The 24,693-nt window shown below is 39.0% G+C and overlaps 1 protein-coding gene across 2 annotated transcripts in view; it reads left to right on the top strand.

The window, feature by feature from the left end:
• CORIN (corin, serine peptidase) overlaps window positions 1-24,693 on the top strand; it is a 135,606-nt gene that overhangs the window by 13,175 nt on the left and 97,738 nt on the right. For both annotated transcript variants that reach the window (XM_089526966.1, XM_089526965.1), the window contains one exon: window positions 15,555-15,765. In XM_089526966.1, the coding sequence (XP_089383092.1) occupies window positions 15,555-15,765 (211 nt within the window). The remainder of the gene's footprint in view (window positions 1-15,554; window positions 15,766-24,693) is intronic.

Below are 24,693 nucleotides of genomic sequence, written 5' to 3'. Positions count from 1 at the left end.
GGCCCTCCCCTTATACTGGGATCTGTTCTGGATCCCTCTGTGTAAGGGGAAATCAGCGTACGCTGGAGCCCCATTGGAAGTAATGGGCCACGGGCGCGCACCCCATTAGTTCTTCCAGGGTGAAAGCTGCATATGGTGCGCCTGTGTAAAACGTGGGCGCACTGTTCTGTAGCAAAAGAGAAATCATATCTTTGTCAGCTTTCTTCTATTTTTTGTTCTTTCTAATTCATATATAGGAGATTGTAGCTGGAAGCCCCCAAGCTAAATGCCCTCTAGTTGACTAAGATGTGGGTTGTTCCTGGGAGAGCTCTGTCATGCCATCATCCTGCTTGTAACCTGTCACTCTCCCAGACCTCTGCAGAACTTTATGCTATGACTGTATTAAAAGAGGATCTTAGGCTATATATCTTTCTTTGATGTGGTTTGTTTTAATTTCACATGCAGTTTTATTCACGTTCCTTGCTTGTTTCCATTGTGTTACACACAGAGACATCCTAAACAGCAGAGTGCAATTAGCTGTAACTCCTGTTTGGCAAAGAATATTGCCGAAGCAAACCACCATTTTGATTGCTTCCTTCTCAACACATAAAATGTGATATATATATATATATATATATATATATATATATATATATATATCACATTTTATGTGTTATATAATATAGTGTGAGATATATATATATATATCTCACACTATATTATATATATTTAATGGAAACAATACATATAGAGTGATAATTTATCCAAAGAAGGCTGTAAAGCAGCCACTGGTACACAAAGACCAGGGAGATGGTCATGTAGCATAGGTAATTTTGGGTGATGCCAGGCTAGCTGGGCAAGTGACAATGGAAAAGTAGAGCAGTAGATTCATGGAACCTCTTCTCAATATGTAGAACATGATGATCAAGATGAAGATGACGATAATTCCTGCTAAAATGTTTTTAGAACAGTTTTGCTGTATTATCTTTCTTAACACAAATAACTGTGGACAAAGTAATACAGCATGGCCCCTAAGTGTTAACAAGACATATATCTGATGCCATATGGCCCAGCAGGTTCTTTTAAACCTTGGCAGTAAGACAAATTCTAGAAGCACTGTGTAGGACTGGAGTTATGGATCATGAAGGTTTAGCACTGGCTAGATTCCATGGAATGGAAATGCTTTGTGAAGTTAGCTGAGAAAATTAGAATGCTGCAGGATATGGAGAAATAAAGTTTGTTTACAAGCCACAACTAAGCTGCTCAGGCCTAAACAGAGGTGTTTAGTAAGACTGATATGTTTATGGGGATCTGGAGCTGAGCACAGAGAGTGTTTGTATATTGCTGCATCGGTGGCTCCTGATTAATTTGTTCTTGGAAGAAAGCTGCAAATGCCAGTATCTTATTTTCATGGGCATGGTCAGTATCTTATTCTGATGCAGAACTGAAAGAAATAATAGACTTCATGACACTGTGATATTTTACTATTTCCTTTTGCTCCAACTGGGATCAAAGAGACATTAGCACCATAGGGGGGAAATGTGCCCAATGTGTGCTCTTTGAGCATTATGGTGAATCTTGGTTTTGATTTAACTGAATTATGATTCTGACAATTTTACACTGTGCAACCGGCAGACAAGTTTGGTTTCTTTGGACTTTGTCTTTTATATATTGCTTTTAAAGACTTTCTTTCACTCAAGAAAGTTTACATCTGGTGAAAATGTATTAAATACAGTGGTTCAGATAAGCAACCACACGATTTGTTCAAGTTTATTACTAAGAAAGCAAAGCCAAGCCAAGCAAAGCCAAAGAAAAAGTGTGCATTAAACTGTTGCATGAATGATAGAACGGACAATTGTGGAGCTACATCTTGAACAAGCAGAGTGAGTAATCGGATGCAAAATGTTGCATTGAATAAATGAAGCAACCATTTATCCTATTATCATAATAGGACAATAGGGATGATGAAATTTAGTAGCCAGTATAGATACCGAATAAGGCACCATAATATGTGTTTTCAAGATGTTAGCATTAAGATCAGTGCTACCTTTGGAATATAAACATGTAAGTATTGAATGTCCTTGTTATCTTAAGCTTCTCCCAATGTTTACACAAGTTTACAATGCTACTATGTTATTAGAAAATAAAAGATTAGAGGAACATTATGAAATTGCTTCCATGCCCCTATATGGCCAATGAAGAGATGATGATGATGATGATGATGATGATGATGATATTATGAGGGGAGTGTTGATGGAAGCAGCTGTGATGGACCACACTGGGGAGCACATGAAACTCTAAGGTTTCAGTTTACACAACTCTCTGCTGCAGTATAATTAATAATGATGGCTAACATTAAGCATTACTTTCTCATTGAAAACAACCTTGATTTATGTTAGTTGCAAAGTATGAACCTATTGCATAGGCTTCCATAAAGAAAGTGACTATTGCCATATGAGGGAGAGAATTCCCTAAGTGTGGTCCACAGACCACAGCAGCACCCAACCCCTTTTTTTTGAAGTCTCCTCAATGTCTACAATGCTCCCCAGAATGTTTACAAAAATAAATAAAAACAAGTTTCTCACTTGTTGCCAAAATTTAGTGAAAGACTACTTTATGTATTGTAATGAATGGGAAAAGAAACAAAACACACTATAGTTAACGGGACAATCAGCGTCATAATGAACTTCATAAAGGACCTAGTTCCCTTTACTTCACTATAGTGTAGGTAATATTATAATAATTAGGATCAATTTTATAGTACATTTAAGGTTTATGATATAGGCATATAAATTTAATAATGTATGGATGGGGTTTTAAAATAAATTTAATAATATTAAAAAATAGTAATTTTAGGGGTAGTTCACACTACAAAAGGTGGTAGTTCACACTTGCACTGTTTTTTCCTGAATTCAAGGGGGAGGGTGCTGCCGCCCCAAATCCCCCTTAACCCGTTTTTCCCGACTGAGGCTTTCCCCGTTTCCTTTCTAAAACACCAGGTTTTATTGGGGTGCTGCCAATGAGAACTCGCTCTGGATCCCATTTGGGGCATCCGGGAGGGAGGGGTTAATGTGCAGGAAGCAAATTATGCCCACCCCTTTGCTCTCTCCCTGCCAGCCAAGCACCATTATTTTTCCCTCTTTGGCACTTGGTTGCAGGAGTGAAAAAAGCAACTCCAGAAATGCAGTGGATTTCAACTTCCCACACTTAGAAAAGTGGTCTCTTTAAAGTGCAGCCTGGCCTTTTTTATCTTTTGCCAATGATTTACTAGTCCCCTTATCTGCACCGATGTCTGATTCCCAGAGCTTACCAAAGCTAGGGAGGGGGTTCTCCTGGGAACAGCATTAGAGGGTATATTTTTAAAAAATAAAATTTGACTGCTTATGTACACATTTGCTATTGCATGGCCACAGTAGACTGCACCTTTAAATACTCGCGTCATCAGTATGACAAAGGTGCACATGTTTTGCTTGACATTAAAAAAACACACCACCCTATCAGTGGGGCTGTGGGTTAGGGGTCGTTTTTTCTTCTTTCTCAAGAAATAAAACCACAACAGACTCTGCTCCCAAGTTGATGCAACTAAACCTCTTGCACATATATTATATTGCTGAGTGATGATATTATTATATGGCTGAGAACAGTGAGGAAAAGAGCTGAAGATGTATGGAGTTACCACCAAAAAGCTTGCCTAGCTCTAGAAGGCACTGCTCAGGTGCAGGATAACCCAATTGTGCAAATTCACAGATGACCACAGAACTACAGTTTCAGGTATGCAACCTGCCCTTTAAACTGAAGTGTAAACTACATAGAGCTTGGAATGTTACTTCCCAAAAGGAATGTGTTTTGTTAGTCATTTGTCATAATTACCAAGGTTAAAATAGCATTATCATTAACTTAACTACTTCAAGGAGTGTAACACATTATAGTTTGTGTTGTTGTTAGCAAGCTCCCCTTAAAAGTGTTATATCTTTTTAAATGTCAGAAATCACCCCCCTGCATTGTCCCGACAAATGATGCAGTTTTTAGAAATATCAGAGTATTGGCGCTCCTAGATTTATAGTTTAAATTAAATTAAACAATTTTGGGGGTTGTCTTGGGGGATTGTTTTAATTGTTCTACACTTTTAAAAAATGCTAATTTATTGTTTTGTTTTTATTTGTTGTGTGTCATACTGTGAGCTCTGGTAAGCTAAGAAAGGATATACAAACAAACAGCCAGTACAATGATTTAATTCATATGTAGAGCAGTAAGTTAATCAATTCAGAGCACAGAAGTGCTGAATGTTTATAGCAATATTATTAGATATAGGCAGAGCTTGAAAGTAACATATGATCACCAGCAATGTTCTCTACACCATTAATAACAATGTTGTTGGTAACATATTATTATGGGTGTCATAAGGTTATAGCAGTAGTTTTTGGAAAATAAAGTAAAATCGGTAATTTTGCTAATTTTTCATGTACAGTGGAACCTCGCCATACGCGGGGGATCCCTTCCGGATCCCGCCGCGTATGGCGATTTCCGCCTATGCTCGAGCCCCCTTGTAAACAATGGGACGCACCGCCCCTTCCGCCCCGCGCGCGCACCACGGCTTGAGCGCGTATGCTCAAGGATGCGTATGGCGCGCCCGCCTATGGCGAGGTTCCACTGTAAAATGAAATCAAACAAAACAAACAAGCTTCATTTATATACCGCTTCATACCACCGAAGCAGTGTCTAAGCGGTTTACAACTGTAAGCCAATTTGCCACCGACAATCTCGGTACTCATTTTAGCGACCTTGGAAGGATGCAAGCCTGAGTCAAGCTTGAGCCTTCTCCTCTGCCATTTCCCTGGCCTTCGACTGTCCCTGAGAGACAGCTAGAAGCCAAGGAAGGTTTGGGAGGGGAGAAACAGGTGCGCTCTGTTGCTCCTCTTCCTCTTGCCCTTCCTCCGGCCTTCAGCTATCTCTGTCTCCCCTCGGACCCTTCTTGCCCCACAGATGTCCCTGGGGAGGAAGCCAGAGGCATGCTCCTGTGGCTCCTTCTCCCCAGCGCCATTTTCTGGCTTCCAACTGTTTTGGAGAGATTGCTGGAGGCCAGGAAATGGCAGGGAGGAGGAGGCACAGGTGTGCATGTGCCTGTTCCTCCTTCTCCCTGGAGTGTATTGGGCGAAATGGCATCCCGTGGCACCCATGGAAAGCATGCCATAGGTTTGCCGTCACAGACATATTGTATTATATTTGGATATGTTATTGGACAGAAGAATCTGATAATGTGTATCAGCTCTTGGAAAAAGCACAGAAGCACCTTTAAAAATAATTTAATGTAAAGAACAAGACATCCTTCTCATTCTTGAGCAGATAGTACTGATTCTGTTCTTCACAACTAATGAAGGCAGTCCCATTTCTGTTGTTTTCTCTGCCCTTACTAAAAACAGCTTAAGTACATGGACTAAATGAATTTTTCATTAACACATTCAAATAGAGAGATTTCTTCAGCAAACAGAGTTTATATCTAGGCATATGCATGACTGATGATAATTCTTATAATGGAGAAAAGCTTTGCCCTAGGAAACTAGGTTACAAAGATTTGCATAATAAAGTATGTCTAGACTGGAGGGTCTGTTCAGTTTTACTTAAATCAGTTTAGGTCTTGTTTTAAAGCATCAGGTATTTGTTGTCAAAGGTAACTTAATAGTTTGTTATGTTAAACTCTGAAAAAGTGATTCCAGAAGGAAGCTGCCTTGATTCATTTGACAAAGGGATGAAAGAAACCCGTTTTTGCTTCCAGCAAAGAAAGTGAAATGCATGTGAAATCACAAATACATTTTGTGTTTTTGCAAGTATAAATCTTAAAAGTACATAGCCACCAATATTTCACAGATCGAAACCAGGACACATATGTCAAAGCAAAATCAGAATGTGGTCAAGATGGCAACAGTTAATAATGAGGAAGTACACTTGAGCTACAAGAAGCTGAAGTAGTTAGCTTTTGCTTGAGTTTACAGGGAAGGGCAAGATTCTATCTCTTCCTCTCCTTCTCCCTAGTTAATTGAATGCAAACTACTTTTGCACTTTAAACTCAGTTTATTGCAGTTTAAACTGGAACATTTTAAAAACCTCTGAAAAAACAGAACAGCAGAAGATTAATTAGGACTGCCCCTGCCACATCAGGACAGTTGGAGGCTATGAAGAATAGTTGCAAAGTTTAATGTGACTATACTGTACCTAGAAAGGCAATATTGTAAAAAGATAATCAGTGTGTTTCTTCATTAAAATGTTTATAGAATGGTTCAGTAGAAACGCCTGGCCTGATAAAGAAAGAACCATTTCCAAAAGCTTGGTGTTAAGAGGCCATATTAACAAATAGAGCTCAAAATGGTTGTATTAACTACTGTACTATTATGATACCCAAACAGATTATCACACCAATGACAATGAAGAACACATAGCTGTGTTTAAATAGTTGAAAGGATGTCATATGGAAGAAGGAGTAAGTTTCTTTTCTGCTGTTCCAGTGATTAGGATACAAAGCAATAAATTCAAACTACATGAAAAGAGATTCCAACAAAACATGAGGAAGAAGCTGTTTGACAGTACAGTGGTCCCTCCACATTCGCTAGGGTTAGGGGTGAAGGACCCCCCACGAATGTGGAAAACTGCTAATATTTTTTTGTTTTTTTTTAATTTATATACCGCTATTCCAAAGATCATAGCGGTGAACAGCAAGTAAGCTAATTAGCAAGTAAGCTAATTTGCCCCCAACAGTCTGGGTACTCATTTTAGCGACCTCGGAAGGATGCAAGCCTGAGTCGAGCTTGGGCCCTTTTGCTGGTCTTGAACTCGCAACCTTGTGGTTTTGAGTGAATGGCTGCAGTACAGGCATTTAACCACTGCGCCACCAGGGCTCCTTTTTTTTATTCTGTTAATCTAAGAGAACATCTCTCTAGGAATCTCCAAGTCCTGTAGTGCAACTGTATGGTCAACATCTGCCAAAAGTTGATCATAGAATCATGCTGGAGGACCTACAAATGCCAAGAAAAGTGTTTTCTCTAGGAACTTCTAGGTTCTCCAGCACAACTCTATAGTCAGAGTTGTGCTAGAAGACCTAGAGATTCCTAGAGATAACATATTAATCAAAACCACAAATAACCAAATTTGCAAAAATCAAAACCACAGATATGGAGGGTCAACTGTAGAATGCCTCAAAATTTGTGGAGTCTCCATCTTTGGAGGTTTTTAAAAAGAGGCTGAATAGTCATCTCTTGAAAGTGCTTTGGTTGTGTATTCCTGCATGGCAGGGTGATGAACTGGATGGCTTTTGTGGTCTTTTCCAACTCCAGTGATTCTATTATTCTATTCCATACGGCAAACATAAAGCTTCTTGAAAACCAATATTATATCCATGTGTTGGAAATACTGTTGAGGAAAGCTGCACAGAATAAAACGCAAAGCAATGCAAAAAACTAATTGAAGTTTACCTAAGTAGTCTAAGTTTGAAGATATTGCTGCAACATGTTGAGGAAACCTGGACATAAAATTGGGACATAAGAAAGAAAGCAATATTGAAGGAAAATTTAGTTAAGATGTCAGTTAAAAAAATACTCATACTGGGAATATAAATCCTCAACTATTAATAACAGTTTCCTCCCCGCTGCTGGAGAAAGTGAATGTTTATCTACAGTATAATTGTATATCTCAAAGTATAGCGGAGGTAGTATTGCCAGACTGGATTCAGGATAAGGTTTCTGTAACTTTCATCCTTAACAGAAGCAGCAGTAGGTACCATAAAGCTCCATAAAATGGGTTGAAGGTACCTATTTTTCCCCTTCCAAACCCAAACTTTCAGTTACAGCAGTCCCCTCCCAACATGACTGTTGCCTTAGTGGTGGAAAGCAGCGTTAGATGGCATGGAGGAGTGCTCAGCTCTGTTCCTGTCACAGGACACACAGCAATAAATTCCCTACTTTCCACCTGCGCAGCAATAGCCATGTTGGAAGGGGACCTTTGCAGCTGAAAGTTGGCATCTAGAAGGTGAGGGAGGACTGATACCTTTGTCCTGCTTGACAGAGCTTTGCAGTATTTCTTCCTGTTCCATGATCTGTTAAGGTTTAAATTTACAGAAGCACCATCTGGATCTAATTTGGCAACTGTAGGTAAATTGCTTGATCAGGCTCTCTTTCTTTCTCTCTTTCTGCCTCCAGACAGTCTCTGAATACCATAAACCATTACCTATCAGACCCTGAGTTGTTTCAGTTTGATTTGTTTACCTGATCAAAGAGCTAATCCAAGTGAACTGCAAATAAGAAATAAGAGCATTTTTATTGAGAGGATGTGTTTCAAATTTGTCTAAACCTTGAACCAAATCAGGTTACTTCAGGGAGATTCAGGGGGTCTTGACTGAAGCAGGGCTACTTCATTGAATCTGAATCTAAGATTCATTAGTGATTCAGGTACAGCGACCTATGCAGCGTTTCAGTACAGAACCTGACACTTTTATCCCCCAAGCTCTCAATGTAAGGAAAACAAGGAGAAGAGAGGTTTGGTGGCTGCGGAGGAAAAAACGCAGCCACCAGCCCGGACAACATGGAAGATATGTACCGGGCCTAAGGTAGCCATCCTATAACAGTTACCTTGGAGTAAGTGTTAGGGTGTGGAAAGACACGCTGTGTCCACCACGGCCACCTACAGAATTGAACCACGTCGACAGGACGCCAGGGAGAAGGAATCTGAAGAGATGTCTGCAAAGGTATTCAGGCCAAGAAGAAAAAATATTCCTTCACCACTGCAAACAGCCTTAAGCTCCCAGCTTGAGAAATAATGACAAGAGCACTTCAAGCCTTCACTCTACACAAGGGCTTTAATAAATAAGTTACTTTAATAAATAAGTTACTTTGCCAACCAAACAACCATAACAACAAAAACAGAAAGGCAGTTACTCTAACACCAACTCTCATAACTGACACTCTCTCTCAGAAGGACTGACAGAATCAACATTCCATAATTCAAGTGTCAGCTGTCAACTGCCACTGGAACTGTAATAGGTTCCGCTACAGCTCTATCTTGTGGTCACATACATGTCATTTCCTAACATTCCCCTCCTAGTGATATGTGGTGTGTCCCATGTGTCATTTACACTTATCCTTTACAGACTGTGAGCTTAATCACTGAAACCTAACTTGTTGGCCAATTTTGTGTGCCTTTCTACAGATACAGGTTTCGTGATAATGTCCGCTACATTGTCCTTTTCTTACTACTTGATAGCCCATGCTATTGGCACACGTGGCTCTGTCTTCCCTGGTGCTATCAATCCTCGATTTCTTTTGCCCAACAGGCCTTGCCAACCCACCAAATATATCTTGGCTACATTCTGCCACAAATGCTAGAGCCCTGGGTTTTTCACCCCCTCTTGCTTTGTGCATGTCCTCTTGTACCATTCTGGAGTGGTTACAATTCTTTTTGACTGCTATCACAGAAGAGGCTTGTGCCTGCTTTATTACAAAGAATTTCCCCTTCTGAGACCTCATGGGAATCATGAGCGTGCCTTGACCACCCTCAGTGTCAGTATCATTAACACTGGCCTGAGTGTCTTGTCCATGTGTCTCAACTTGTTCTTGTTTTACAGTCATGATCTCTGGTTTTGGTTGTAAGTCTAAAGAAGTGCTCGGTTCTTCTGGAGTACGAGGCACCTTCAAAGTGTCCTGTTGACTTGAACCTCCAGGCTGTTGTAACACACCTGTTTTTTCATCTACCACATCCCTTCATAACCCACAAAACACAGTCTTTGGCTTTTGGGCTCATTCTTTTTCCTAAACTGAGGTGGAATGTACACTGAGGCAAATTGTCCAAAACCCCTTAAGTACTTTAGGTTCGGTGCTCCACTGTACAACAAAAAGTAAGGAGTTTGGTTTATCACACTGCACCATGACCTGTTCATAATGTGACAAGCAGTTCTTGTGGCTTCTCCCCACAAATTTGCTGGTGCTCCAGAATCCTCCAACATACAGTCCCTTATTTGATTTAACATACCAATCCTGCGTTCAGCCAAACCATCTTCCGCAGGACATCCGGGATTTGTAGATTTGTGTTGGATTCCTTTCTGCCCAAACCACTGCTGCAAGTTATTACAAAGAAATTCCCCACCTCTTTGTTGATGACTGACAGCATCAACATTCCATACAAGTTATTACATTATTTGTTTATATTATGATCTTTAAAACCCTATATGGCTTGGGTCCACATTATTTGACAGACCGCATTTCTCTGTATGAGCCTGCCTGAATTTTAGGATCTTTGGGAGGAAGGCATTCTCTGGGACCAACCATGATTACAGGTGCATTTTATGAGGACCTAGAAGAGAGCCTTCTCAGTAGCTGCTGCCAGATTGTGGAATTCCCTCCTTCTGGGAGGACTGACCCCATCTCTCATCCTTTCATCAGTAGGACAACACCTTCTTATTCAAGTAGACCTTTGGTTGAAGGTTTTAACCTTCTGCCTATTGCTTTAACCTTCTGCTTTTAATGTTCTGTTTTTTATTGACTTGTTTAATTCCTTTTCACATTTTTGTATAAATAATGTTTTAACTATACCCTGCTTTTAAATGTTGTAGGTTGCCTTGGATTCTGCATAGGGAGAAAGGCAGGAGATAGTGTTGCAATTCTCATCACACTTAACTGCGTTAAGCCCCATTGAACTCAGTGGAGCTTTCTTTTGAGTATGGGATAATGATAATAATCTGAAATAGATTTTGAAACACTGATTAAAAAGACAGCATTTTTATCACAAACTACACCAGTAATAATAATGTCAACTTAAATGTTCAGCAGTTTGTTTGTTTTTAATAAAGGAAGGTGCTACTTAAACAGCAATGTAGTTGATGTAACAGTAAAACAAAAGATTAAGTAGGCAATGGAAGTTTTTAATATGCATCTTCTAATGTCATTTACATCAAATGCACTTTTTCTTAGAAGTTGTGAAAACAAGGTTTTCACCTGAAATTTAGTTTAGAAGACTGGATGCACTGTAATTTAAACAATCAAGGATTATTGTCTAGCTTCAATTACTGTTCTTCTGGAACCAAACAAAAAAATCTTTTATGCTTCTGGAATCAAGCATGAAAAACCCACACATAAGAAGAATACTAGATGTCAGGAAATGATGATGGCTTTAGTGATATAATTTTCTTGACAACTGGGAAAGAAAAATATAATCTCCTTAATTTATTAGAAAAGGGAAGGAATTGCAAGTGTTCTTGATGTCTGTCACATGTCAACTGCTGGAAATGGCTTTATATGAAGCCTATAAAGAAAGTTTTCAACTGCTTCTGCCTTTTCACAAACTGAGGTGTGGTTATGCTCTATGTGTTGGAGCCATGTAGACCATTCAATTATATAAGGATTTTCCACACCAACACCACACATTCATGGTGGTAGCTGGCAAGGAATGGAAACTGTTAGGAACAATCCATACATTTAGTGTCTCTCCTTCAGTACGGCATTTTATCAGGATTGAGCAACTGCTGAGGGGCTAAGAACCACTTCTCAACTGGGTGAAGGTATCCTGTTTGCGAGGCCAGCCAGGGCTAAAGTACCAAACAAAGTCCATCCATGATGAGACTGAAGCAGATCCAGTTATGCATAGGAATTTAACAGCAAGGTGTTTATGGTTCTCAAGAGTCCAGTTAGTCCAGGTCAGTAGGTTACAGCAATAAATCAAATGTGTTGATCTAAGGGAGTGTCAGGTAGCATTGTTAGCTTACCATGCAAGGTTCAAGGTTCTTTGGAAACATAAACCAGGAATCAAGAGATTAGTGTTGCTTCCTCCAGAATGGTTGGTTGTGAGCAATAGCCTCCTGAGGGAGTTGCTGGAATATTTATGGTCTGAAAATTAAAGCAAGTTAAAGGCATCAAGGAGGAGACAAACTCCAGAACCTGAAGGAAACAATGGTGGGTGGAAAAGGCTTTAAAATAAATTTTTTTCTTTAAACTTAAAACATCTTCTATATTGGGTGCCTTTAAGTCGCTTAGCAGTTTAGTACTAAATTTTGGCAGTGATATATTTTACTTCATTTTCTTTTCTGCAGAGCACTGAAGATGTTGGGGGGAAAAGCTTGGTGGTTGCATGCAGTGTGTGAGGCACGCTTTGCCCGTCCTTTATATTATGCTGAAGCTTTTCTTTTGGCTTCTTTTGGCTATGAAAGGATTATACAAGATCCTGAAGTATAAAGATAAACGATTAAATCCTAAAGTTAGGTTTGTCTATGCCATCATATTTCCCATTTCTATGTATGGTTGTGAAGGCTGAACAAAGAAGAAAGCTAATAGGAAGAAAAACAACTAATCTGAAATGTGGTGCTAGAAAATAGTTGTGCAGATACCATTAACTCCTAAAAAGACAAATAAATGGCTCCTAGAGCAAACTAAGCCTGGACTTTCCCTAGAAGCCAAGATTACTAAACTGAGACTGTTATACTTAGACATTTCATGAGAAGATATGACTCTCTAGAAGAGACAATAATATTTGATAAGGCAATGAGAAAAGAGCGCTTCACACTGTATTGCTACAAACTTGTAAGCAAGGTTAGTATTGTATATGTTTCTTCACAGATCCAATTAATGTACTAAAAAACAGGGTGGATATGAACAGGTAGGGTTCCCCTCCCTTGTCTTTAGATGATAATCCTTTCCTATTTGTTAGCTAATATATGTCTGTCTGCGGTCTCTTTATTACCTTCTGACTGCATGAGTGTTCAACTTATGACTATGTTGAATTCAGAAAGGACTAAGCTGAATGTGTGCTCTTGGTAACACATATAGACATTATACAATGCACACAACTTTCTGCTTTATATTTTAGGCCTTATAAGCCTTATAAAAACTCTGTTTACATTTCCAGGTCTCGAGGTTCGCAACTAAATCGGACTAATAGAAAACCAGACAGAATTTACACACAAGCGTGAATTTAAAGGCGAATGAATTAATAGTACCAAACAATATATGAGTGTGTGTGTGTGTGAGAGAGAGAGAGAGAGAGAGAGAGACTGACTCTGCTATATAGGGATGAGTTCCCATCCCCCTGCCCAGACCATAAACTCTTCTACTTTCTGTGGCTGAATTATCAGTTTTAATAATATTTTCCTCCACTTTTAGAATTATTTTACCATTTCCAATGAATTGATATATCATTTACATTATATGCTTTTGTACTTCACAAGGGTGACATAGTCACACCGGAATGGATATGATTTAACTTAATCATATCTGAGAAGTTATTTATTTGGAACAGTGAAAACATTAAAATTATAATGACTCCTCGAAGGATCTCTTAAAACTGGGTGAATGGGCAGCAGAATGGCAAATGAATTTCAGTGAATATAAGCATACAATGATGACCATTAGGGCAACAGATCCTAATTTCAGATATACACAGATTATATCTGAAATGGTGGTAACTATCCAGGAAATAAAGATTGCGGTTAAGGTGGATAGCTCAGTGGGAACAGCCAGACAATTTTCAAGGAGGTGGAAAAGGGAAAAATCATATTAGGTATAATTATCAATAATTTTGTTGTTGATTGCCATCAAGACAACTTTGACTTATGGTAACCCCAGGAATGAAAGAACTCCAAGTCATACTATTGTCAATAGCTCTGCTCACTCAGGGATGTCACTTGTTTGATTGAGTCTATCCATCTGTAATGCAGTCATCCTCTTTGCCTACTGCCTTCTACTTTAACAAGCATTGTTGTCTTTTATACCGAATAATGTCTTATCCTCATATGTCCAAAGTGCTATAGTCTCAGTTTAGTTAGCCTGACTTCTAGGGAATGTTCAGGCTGTAATAATAATTAATACTGTAATAGCACTTGCCGCTTTATAGTGCTAAGCACTCTCAATGCGGTTTAGAATGTATTAGCCAATTGCCTCCAACAAGCTGCGTACTCATTTTACTGACCTAAGAAAGGATGGATGGCTGAGTCAGCCTGGAGCCCTGCAAGATTGAACTAACACCATTTTGGTGACAGTACTGGCATTCCGGGTTCTTTTTTTTGCGCCAGTGGCACACCCACGACACAAGCGATGCGCGGTGACATGTGGATGCTGTGCATTGCTTATGTCAAAATGGCAGCACCCATATGGATGGGATGCCGCCATTATTGCGCTGCTGCACTATACTAAGGTTAGGGACCGTGCGGTTGGTGTGCAGTCCCTAACCCTAAAATCAGTGTGAGCACGGTGCTTCATGCCCATTTCTATTGGGCCTATAATACCTTTATATAAACCTACATTGCATTTGATTTCAGTATACATTTAAAAATGCTGGTTATTTCATCTTTAAAAAAATCATATTTGTGTTCTAAAATGTTTTGAAAGAAGCACCCAAATAATTTAGTTTGGACATTTTTTTTAAATAGAGGATAAAGCATTTGAGTCCTTTTAATTTAGGAATTAAAGAATAAAACTTAGCCAAGTATGCTTTGTTTCACTGTAGAATGATAGAGTGCTATAGCACTAGGAAAGGTTAATATCCTTCCTTACTGTAGCCCCTATACTTCCCAAAAACAAGCTCTGGAGAGCTGGGAAATCCTCCAGAGCCAATTTTGGGCAGTGCAGAAGGCAGAAAAGAGGAGGAGAGAGGAAGGATATTCCAATGTGACCACCAGTGGAATGTTGTATTTAGCTTTATGAGTGGAGATTACAGTCACAAAAGAATATATGGCATAGAAAGATATATATCTCTTATAACATGTTGGCCCTTTCACATTACACTATTATAGTACAGTACTTTGATTTCACTTCAACTGTCAGGATATTATTCCATGGAATCCTGGGTGTTGCAGTTTAGGGAAGGGTTTTTAGAATTGTCTGCCAGAAAATTACCTCCCCAAATTACAAGCCCCAGGATCCCACAGGATGCAGCCATCCATGACAGTTAAAATGGAATCAAAGTAGGCTAATTATGCCGTGTGAAAGGGCTCTGGGACTCAGTTTTGTACAAAGAAATAAATGAGCAAAAGAATCAGGGCAGACAAAATAAATGGCCCTCAACAAATTACCCTGTACATGACACCTACATGTGAGTAAGTTCTATATATTTGAAACATGATGGAATTTCCTTCTGAGGATGAAAAAAGGATAGTGCACTGTTTTTCATAAATTCACAATTAATTCATGAAATTCACTGATATGAAATGTGGAAATATCCAGTAGCTTAAATGCCCTTACAAGAAAATGAAACTTCTTACTGAAATATAGGTCATTTAATTGAAAAGGGCTCACTTTGTAGTGCTGTTAATTCTTCTTTTATTGTTTTTTTATATTGGCTATTGAGAGTAAGAAAGACTTACTGTATTAACAATAAAATAGCAATAAACAATTACTATATAACAATATAACAACAAACAATTAAAAATAACAATAAAAGAAGAAAGGTAAACAGCACTAAAAAGTGAGCTCCTTTCAATTAAATGGGGCTTGTTTCCAGGTGTATTGTATAGTATTTGTACAGTATAGGCCTAAATACTGTACATTTTTGCTCTCTTGTACATTTATAATGTTGTTAGTTCATATAACAAATGCATTCTCATTTTACAGGTTCCTGCATAAATATCACCTACAGTCAGTGTCAAATGCTGCCATATAACCGTACCACTTTAACACCAGTCCTTTCCATTGTCAAAAGTATTGAAATTGAAAAATTCCTCAAGTTCTTCGGTTATCTCAATCGCCTCAGCTGCTATCAACACATCATGCTGTTTGGATGCAGCCTTGCTCTTCCTGAGTGCATCAGCAATGGTGATGACAGGTATTTGGAAATCAAAGTTGGTCAGTGATTACAGCTCATTATAGCAGAATATTGGAGTTAATGTTATGACCTCTTTGCTAAAATTGCTCTGCCATCTGTAGCTATCGCAAACAAATTTCTGCCAAACAAACCAACCTCAAGGATAACACTGTGATATGATTACTTATGAACAACTAATTAGTGTGCATAAAACTATTTGAACAGAGTAAAATCTGTGAACAATTTTGTTATAGATTATGGATCTAATCCAGTTCCAGCAAAGGTGGTACTAATCTGTATTTAATATATAGCACTTTGAAAAAGTCTTGTTGAGCCTACTTTTCCAGAAAATCCTTCAATACAAATCAAACCATTGTCTTTTAGAACCCATGTATTAGGGATCTAATGTATTAATGATCTTCCGTCATTACTTTTGTACATATGACTGACTGCTCAGGAATCTCCTGGATTGCTTATCTTGCATGCTTGTAGGCCATGGGCTCTATGCCTTCACAATTTATGTGGGGAGGGTGATGGTGGGGTATGCTGCTACAGTCATACCTTTCCCACATCCATGCATCCATTCACCTAAATTAAATGAACCAGAAATCCCACAAGTAATTGTCTCTGGCCTCTCCGGCAGTAACAATACAGTAATAAAAATTACTAACTGAAAGTTTACATGATACCAAAAATATGATGCATGTACTGATGGCTTTACTCTGCCAGAAAAAAACTGTTTGTTCTCCTCATATCATATAACAACTAAGGACCCTGTTACTACAACTGTGAAAGACACAAAGCCCCCTTTTAAAGTCTGGAACTAGTATTTCTGTTCCTTTCATGTTACTATAATTCTGCTTCACTGCTGCTTTCCTTTACAATTGTTTTTTCTTTCTCTTGCACGTTTCCTATTCAGTTTTTCTATGAGTTTTTCCTACTTGTAGAAGGCTGTCACATATAAAGTGAATTTACAAACACACACACACACACACACACACACACACACACTGAGCTTAAAGTGCTCAATGGCTACTTCTGAGTCAAATGTGTAAACAGTCTATCTTGGAAAATATTATTTCATTGACATTGTGAAATATGATGACAACAATCTGATATTGGAAACCGCTTTGATCGTCCACGGAAAAGCGGTATACAAATAAAGCTTATTATTATTATTATTAACAAGAATGATAGTGAGAATGACAATAATGGCAGTTCATCTCCAGTGGCACCTAGTGTTTTCTGGTGCTGGTAGGCTGGAAGGTAGGACAACTAACCAAGGTGGACCCTATGTATGCAGAACCAGGAGTGACAATGGGCAGAGTTGGGAATCACTAGATCTGTGGTCATAATACATGGAATAGCTTCAAGAGATAAATAACTTCAAAACAGCTATGTGAAAATCTCTCAGCTCCAGTCTCAGTGAGTTTCTCAAGATTCCATCTGCATTTTCTTCCAGACTTTTGTGGTTTGAAATTCCTGCACAATTTAAATACATGTTCCCCTTTCCTACTTTATTTGTACAATTTACCTAACTTGTGCAACTGTTCTCCAATGTCTTTACATCTATAGACATGTTTTTAAATCATGGACATCCTCGCCATTCACATTTTAAATTATGCACATTGTTTTGTGCCCAGTTTACTTCTTGAAAATGCACCTTAAGGTTGCAAATGTGCAAATGATTAAGGGATCACACACTTTTTTTTGGCAAAAATGCTCTGGAGGTCCCAAAATGTAACAAAATTCCTTTTGTGTCCTTCTTCCAGATCATGAGTACAAGTCAAAGAGTTTGGGGGTTGGGGCAGGCTGGCAATGTGTGATTTTTTTGAGCCAAAATGTACTCCTTTAAACCAGAATGTCTCTTTCTTGCAGCAATCTTCTACATGGAAGAGGTAAACTAAGTACTGAACTACATGCTATGTTAAAATCTTAGTATCTGGCTGAAAGATTTTATTTAGGAACAAGCAAATATATAGGGCAAGGATGGGTATCTGTAGGGGTGCCAGCTACCAAATTCACCCCAGTCTGCACCCCTTCAAAAATGGAGTAATTTCCTATTGCCATTTTGGAGGAGGAATGGAGGGAAAAGAAGGTATGTGTGTTGGGGAGGTGTTCTGGGTTGAAATGTTTTTTTCTGCAGTTGCATGCATTAGAATATAATGTTTGATCAGTGTGGTTCAAGGGATTGGGGAGGGGCTAGCAGTGGAAGAGCTTTGACGGACACAAAAGTGAGGTCTAGAGACTGCATGCAGCCTGTAAGCTGCACTTTCTCCACATTAGTTGTTATGATCTCAGTCAAAACGTCTCCAACTACATGAAGGGAGGGGAAGATGATACTTTCCCTCCTAACCAGCTGTATTTAGTAAACTTTCCCCCCATTGGGGCATTTAAAAAGGGGGAAATCCACTGGCAGCAACGACTGTGCCACATTGCAGAATTAATGTAGTTTGACACTGCTTTAACTGTCTTGGCTCCATCCTGTGGAATCCTGGGATTTGTAGTGTGTTGTGGCACCAGAGTTCTCTGACAGAGTAGGCTAAATATCCTTAATTCATGTGATTTACCAAACCTTTAAATTCTTGGCCTGCATTTCTATACACACTAGGGAGTAGGTCTCACAGATTCAGAACAGTGTTATATTAGTTTTTCAAACAGCATTCTGCAAAGTGTCTGACATACCCCAGCAGCAAACCTAATTATTCAGAATCCCAGGCAGAAATCTTTCTAACCAATCTTGTTCAAGAATTAGCTAAAAATGTTGGGAAATGTGAGAGATAGTAGTGGATCTCTCAGTTAAATGAGGAAGGCAGAATCTGAACAACAACCAACCCTCCCCACCCCCAGCATCTGGCAGAGGAAGAAAACAAGCTTAGTCATCTTTGTAAAACATACAAATATCTTTATATGCAACTTACGTGTGCATAATGAAATACAGAGACTTATGGAGTTAAGAAAAAGAAAATGGCTGAAGGCTACACTGGTGGAGGAAGAGAATGGAAAAGGCAAGCAATTTATAGAAGTCATCATAAATATATGCTTTGCCTCAATTCCTACAGATTAAGATGCAAACTAGTAATTGGTGAGTATGAGCATGGAAAGATTGCCCATTCTAACAAAAAGCAGAACACTGGATTTTAAAATTAAGCCTTAACACATGCGAAATATGAGCTGAGGTATATATGCCTTGCATCATCTACAATAATTTCCTGGTCAGTCTGGTTCCAGTTCAGGCTACTTTTCCCTTGATTTGGCCATATTATTTATATTTCAGTAAGTTAGAATGAGTGAATATCTATGCTAGTTTTTAACATGGTGAATTTTACTTGCTGCAGGTGTGCTAACATAACTTTCAGTGGAAGATGACGAAATCTATTAATTCTCAAAGCAAAGAAAAACTGTCATTTGCAGAGTGATTAGCACTGATTGTTTTTATGTGATTATGACAATAATTCACATGATTACTGTGGGGATTTTTGTGTGTGCAATCACAGTGATTGCAGAGAGACGGCAAGTGGAAATCTCTATGTGTTTCATATACAGCTTTCATCCAAAGTTTCATCAGTCCTACATACCACCATCTGTCCCAGTGCTACTTAATTGAAGTGGCTGTGATTGATCACTGAATATTTCTTATTTACAGGTGCCACTCCATGTGGCTGCTGCAAGGAAAATATGATCACTTTTTATCAAGTGACCCCAAGATACTTTCCAGATTAGCATTTTAAACACACCATTATACAATCATTAGACTTTCAGTCTTCATACATCACCCCATAATTTACCTTTATTTGTAATGTGTTAAGAGTTGCAAAATGAGATATTTAAATAAATTTAGTCCTCAAAATTTGGTCCTCAATATCCTTAAAATTTTCTGTACCCAGTTTGAGTTTCCAGACATTCTCCGAATATTTAATTACTTGCAAATTGTTTCTTGACTATATTTTATTTTATTGGTAATACTTGTCAACTAAAGCATGTTGTTGTTTTGTTGCAATGAACCTGACTTTGACTTTTGGCAACCCTATGACTTCCAAGAGTCCCAGTCAATTGCCCTGATCGGGTCTTTCAAACTCAGGAATGTGGCTTCCTTGATTAACTCAATCCACCTGTAGTCCAATCGTCTCCTTCTCCTACTGTTTCCACTTATACCAGACATTATCATCTTTTGCCAGTAAGCCACAATGTCGCATGATATATCCAAATTATGACAGCTTTAGTTCAAGTATCTTTACTTCTCACGAGGGTTCAGACTTACTTCCTCTAAAATATGCAGAGCCTAAATGTATTAAGACTGATTACATTGACAAATCTCAGATACAGTGGTACCCCGGGTTACGAAATTAATTGGTTCCGCTGCCGCTTTCGTAACCCGGAAACTTTCGCTAGCCGAATAGCCCATAGGCGCTAATAGCGAAAGCCGCGATTTCGTGTGAAATCGCGCCGAAAAGCACCAAAATTTTTTTTCGTAACCCGAAAAAAAAACCGTAACCCGGAACAGTTTTTTTCTTTGGAATTTTTTCGTATCCCGGGAATTTCGTAAGGCGGTGCTTTCGTATCCCGGGGTACCACTGTATTTACATTTATACGTATAGTTAGTAATTTGCTAATTTCCCATCTGTGTGAGTCACAGAGACCACAAAAAAGAACAGGTTGCATACTTGTAACTGTAGTTCTTTGAGTGGTCATCTGTGAACTCACAGAACCCTGCCTATCCTCTCTTCATCATGTCCTGCCTATCTCTAGGTTCTTGGCTGCTGCTTTGGGATCCAGTGAACTGAAGGTTTAGACAGGAAGCATGCTGGGTATTGTGGGGGGGGGCAGGTGGGCAGGGCTACTGGCAAAAAGCTTATTTAATAACTCTAGATAGAAGGTTCCGAACAGTGCACTGTGCCGACATAGATAACCTATTTGTGTGAGTTCAAAAATGACCAATCACAGAATTGCAGTTACAGGCATGAAACTTGTCCTTACTAGCACAATTAAAAGATACCAACATGTGAAGCATGAATGTCTAAATCTCAAGAAAAAATGTATATTAAGCTTTTGCATGACCTACATGTTTGTTAACTTTAATTTTGAAATGATTCTTTTTAATAGGCATAGCTTTGGATTTCTCTGAAAACATACATCATTCACAAAGATGTAAGAACATCTTGAAAAAGGCTACAAAATTCTGCTTTTTTCTTATTGCTAATGTTGGTCAGCATTCAAACAGCAGTGCAATTTGTTCTGCAAGCTCAAGAAAGTTTTGGAACAGCATTTCTCTAAGACGCTCCCCCTTCCCAATCCTGAACCACCTTTGAAACTCATAGGAAAAAATTTCTGATATAATGTGTGAGGGTCCGGTGTTCAAAGTCAAATTTATGGTATGATCAGTGATACATGAAATTTGATAAAGAACTGGATCCCAGAATTTTCTCACTTTAGGACATTCAATCCACATATTCATATAAGAGCATCTAGATTTACAAGCCCTCCAACAATCCAGAGAGAGTGTTTTAACCATTTTAGACAGAGGTACAGGTGTGAGATACCACCTATAGATGGTTTTCAAAGTATTCTCCCTCACAGATGCTGAACGGGATTTGTAGGGGATGAAGACCAAATATGAGCCCATGCAGTGTCTGAAATTGTGGTTTTCAATTCTCCTTGCCAAACTGAGTGCATATATTGGTCTTTCCCATATGTGTGTTTCAGGAGGATTTTGTAGATAACTGCCACCATCCCTTTAGTATGAGATGAGGAGTTCAAACAAAAGTTTTCAAAAAAGGAGAGTGGATGTGGAGATTCTCCTGCTGAGGCTAGTTGTGATGCAAAGGAAGCAATTTGGTATACTTGAAGCCAGGTAATGTTAGTTTGTTGTAGGGAAATTTTTATGGTGGCGGTGGGCTTTGGCAGTCCAGGTCTAAGGTGCGGTAGAGTCCCCAACTTTATTAGTGGGAATTGATAATCTGAGTGAGAAAAAGGATGCAAAAAAAAGGGGGGGGGGGTTAATTGGAGAAGGGTCCGGAACTAGTATGTGTTTCCATTTATGCCAGATGAGTAGGGAGGTAGATAAAAATGGATTAGATAACCTACTAAGTTTCTGTTTTGAACTTTTGGTGTAGAGGCAAGTAAATTCAGTGGACTTCATATTATAAACTTCTGGATTTACCCATCTGGTAGCACTATTGTCCTTAATTTATTTAATAGCTTGGCTGAGTTGGAAAGCCTGGAAATACAATGCAATATCTGGGACTGCCAGACCACCGTTCTTGGAAGTGATGTATCTAGCAGATTTGGGAAATCTAGATTTCTTTTTATTAAAATAAATTGATCGATTAATTTTTGCCATTTCTGGAATCTAGATGGGGAGGAGTCAATGGGATTATTTGAAACAGGAAAAAGAGTTGAGGGATCATGGACATCTTGTAGTTATTGCTATTTTTAAAACAAAGAGAAGTCTTGACATCACTCTGCATCATGAACCCATGAATTAAAATAATCAGGAATTGGTGTTGAAATGCCAGGTGAAAACTGTATCATGGATGAAGTTATTAAAAGTTCCTGGAAGGAAGCTGGGAATTTGAACAAGTGGCAGCTTAACAGTGGTAAGAAGATAAAGAGGTAGCTGTTAGAAGTGGTGACAAGGAGATGGGTGAAACAAAACAGCATATGGTTATAGATATGGGAGAGTCTGTAGAGGCATATGCACCACTTGCTCTAATCATGGTTGTCAAGGACTATATTGTGCTGCCAAATATCCAAGTACAGACTGAGTTTTTTGGGGGGATGGGGAAATGTTTCTTGTTTTTGCTGTTGTTTTTATCTGTTATTTCTTTTCTGTGTCTTGCATTAAAATCTGAAACGTCTCCTATTTTATGGCATAGTATTAAACACAAGTTCCCATTGTCTGAATGATAATAGCTTTTCAGGGCCCCCATATTTTTTTTTTAAGGTAAGTGTTGCTCAACATTTGTAGGCAGGTTGTTATAAATTTTGCCTAACGGCAGGCACATTTTTACAAAACAATGAAAAAACAGAGCACATTCCTTTAAAACAACTACAACAACAACTGCCAACGAAAGCAGGACATAATCTGACTACCTTGAAAGCAATAGCAAAATAATAAATTAAATATTACTACCTCATTGGGCACCACATCTTTGAGTATCACTGGTATTGAGAATCTCCACATGGAAAACCTGAATTTAGTGATGCATAGTTAGGTGGTCACACTTGCTCATGGCAATACATTATTTAGGCTAAAGTGGTTTAGACACTGACTCTGTTGATTGCAAGATTGGCAGGTTGGCAGTTTGTGGCCTGGGTACCGCATGATGGGGGTAAGCTCCCATCACTAGTCCCAGCTTTTGCCAACCTAGCAGTTTGAAAGCATGCAAATACAAGTAGGTACCACTCCAGTGGGAAGGAAAAACGCGTTCTGTGCAATCATACTGGCCACACAATCACAGAGTAGTCTCTGACAACGCTGGCTCTTCAGCTTAGTAACGGAGATGAGCACTGCCCCCTATGGTTGGACATGACTTGACAACGGGGAATACCTTTACCTTTTAGGGACAAAATAGATTGTAAAGAATTCAGTTAGGATCTCTTCAAAACTGAAAGTATGGGCTTTAGAATGGGAAATGAAAAATCAGTGAAAACAAGTGCAAAGTAAGGCATTGGGACAAAAATGCCAATGTCACATATTCATAGTTGTAGCAGCATTTGATCTTGAAGTCATGGTTGATATGTCTATGAAAATTTCATTCCAATTTGTTGTAAAAGGCAAATTCCAAGTTGGGGCATAATTATAGACAAATCAGAAATAGGACTACCAATATCATTCTGCCCTTATACAAATTGATGGTGTACCTACATCTGAAATATTGTATGTAGTACTGGCACTGCACTTTAAAAAAGGAGTTGAGAGAGCTGAAAAAGTAGAGCTGAAAATGACCAAACGACAGGAGCAACTTGCCTATTAAAACTGTTGACTTTCCACATATTTTCTAGTTGTTATCTTACTTAATAACCGGATTACCCTCTCTTAAATGCTATTATCCTTAATTAATCTAGATATGTTCAATAATAATAATCTACATTCCTTTTACTAACCAATCTACAAACAAAGATGAGATAAAAAGGCAGAAATAAAACAACATTGGAAATTATAGTGCAATTTTTTCTCTCGAACTGGGCATGGGCTGGGCATGAGTATAAACCGCTTAAAAATTGAGGTTTTCATATGCCTACATGCCCAGCTCAGAGGCATCGTGTACCCAATCCAGACTTTCCCATTCTTTGTGCAGTCCGAGAGAAGTCCAGATCAGGTATGCGATGTCTCCGAGTTGGGCACAGAGGTGTGTGAAAGCATCAGTTTTTAAGCTGTTTGTGCCCATGCCATGCCTGTGCCCAGCTTGAGAGAAAATCATGTGTGATAATCTCCATTGTCTAACTATCTAGCTGTGTGCTAGAGAAAAATCTTGAAGAAATAAGGCTTACTACAGTGCTATGAATCAGGGTAATTTGTAAGTGATTAGCATCCACTAAGTATGTCTTTTTTCTGTAATTTTTATTTGTAGATTGCATATGCACTAGAGCTAGTTTCTTGCAATCAAGGGTGTCACTAGAGAGTTTGGGAAGTTCAGGCTACACCAGGTGACACCTCAGGGGATGGCCATCAGTGGAACAGTCAGTCCTGTCCATCCCAAGAAACCCCTTCAGCTACCCAACCTGCCTGCCAGGGTGGCTCTGTTGACCATCAGCTGTGGCTGCTGGTGAAGTGGGGGTGCCACTCAGCAGCCCCTTCCAGGACTAGTGCATCTGTTGAGCACGTGAGAAAGGAAGTTGCTTCCCTTTTTTTGCTCACCCAGAAGTTGCACCAGACCCAGAACGGGCAGCTGGGTGCCAGCAGCATCCCCCATCAATGGTCACTGGTTGTGAGTGCAATGTCTTCTG

This window comes from Sceloporus occidentalis, unplaced genomic scaffold, assembly GCF_023333645.1.
Source record: "Sceloporus occidentalis isolate IW3139 unplaced genomic scaffold, rSceOcc1.0.p SCAF_5, whole genome shotgun sequence".
NCBI classification, from domain to species: domain Eukaryota; kingdom Metazoa; phylum Chordata; class Lepidosauria; order Squamata; family Phrynosomatidae; genus Sceloporus; species Sceloporus occidentalis.
This window is presented reverse-complemented; position numbering and strand designations above follow the sequence as displayed.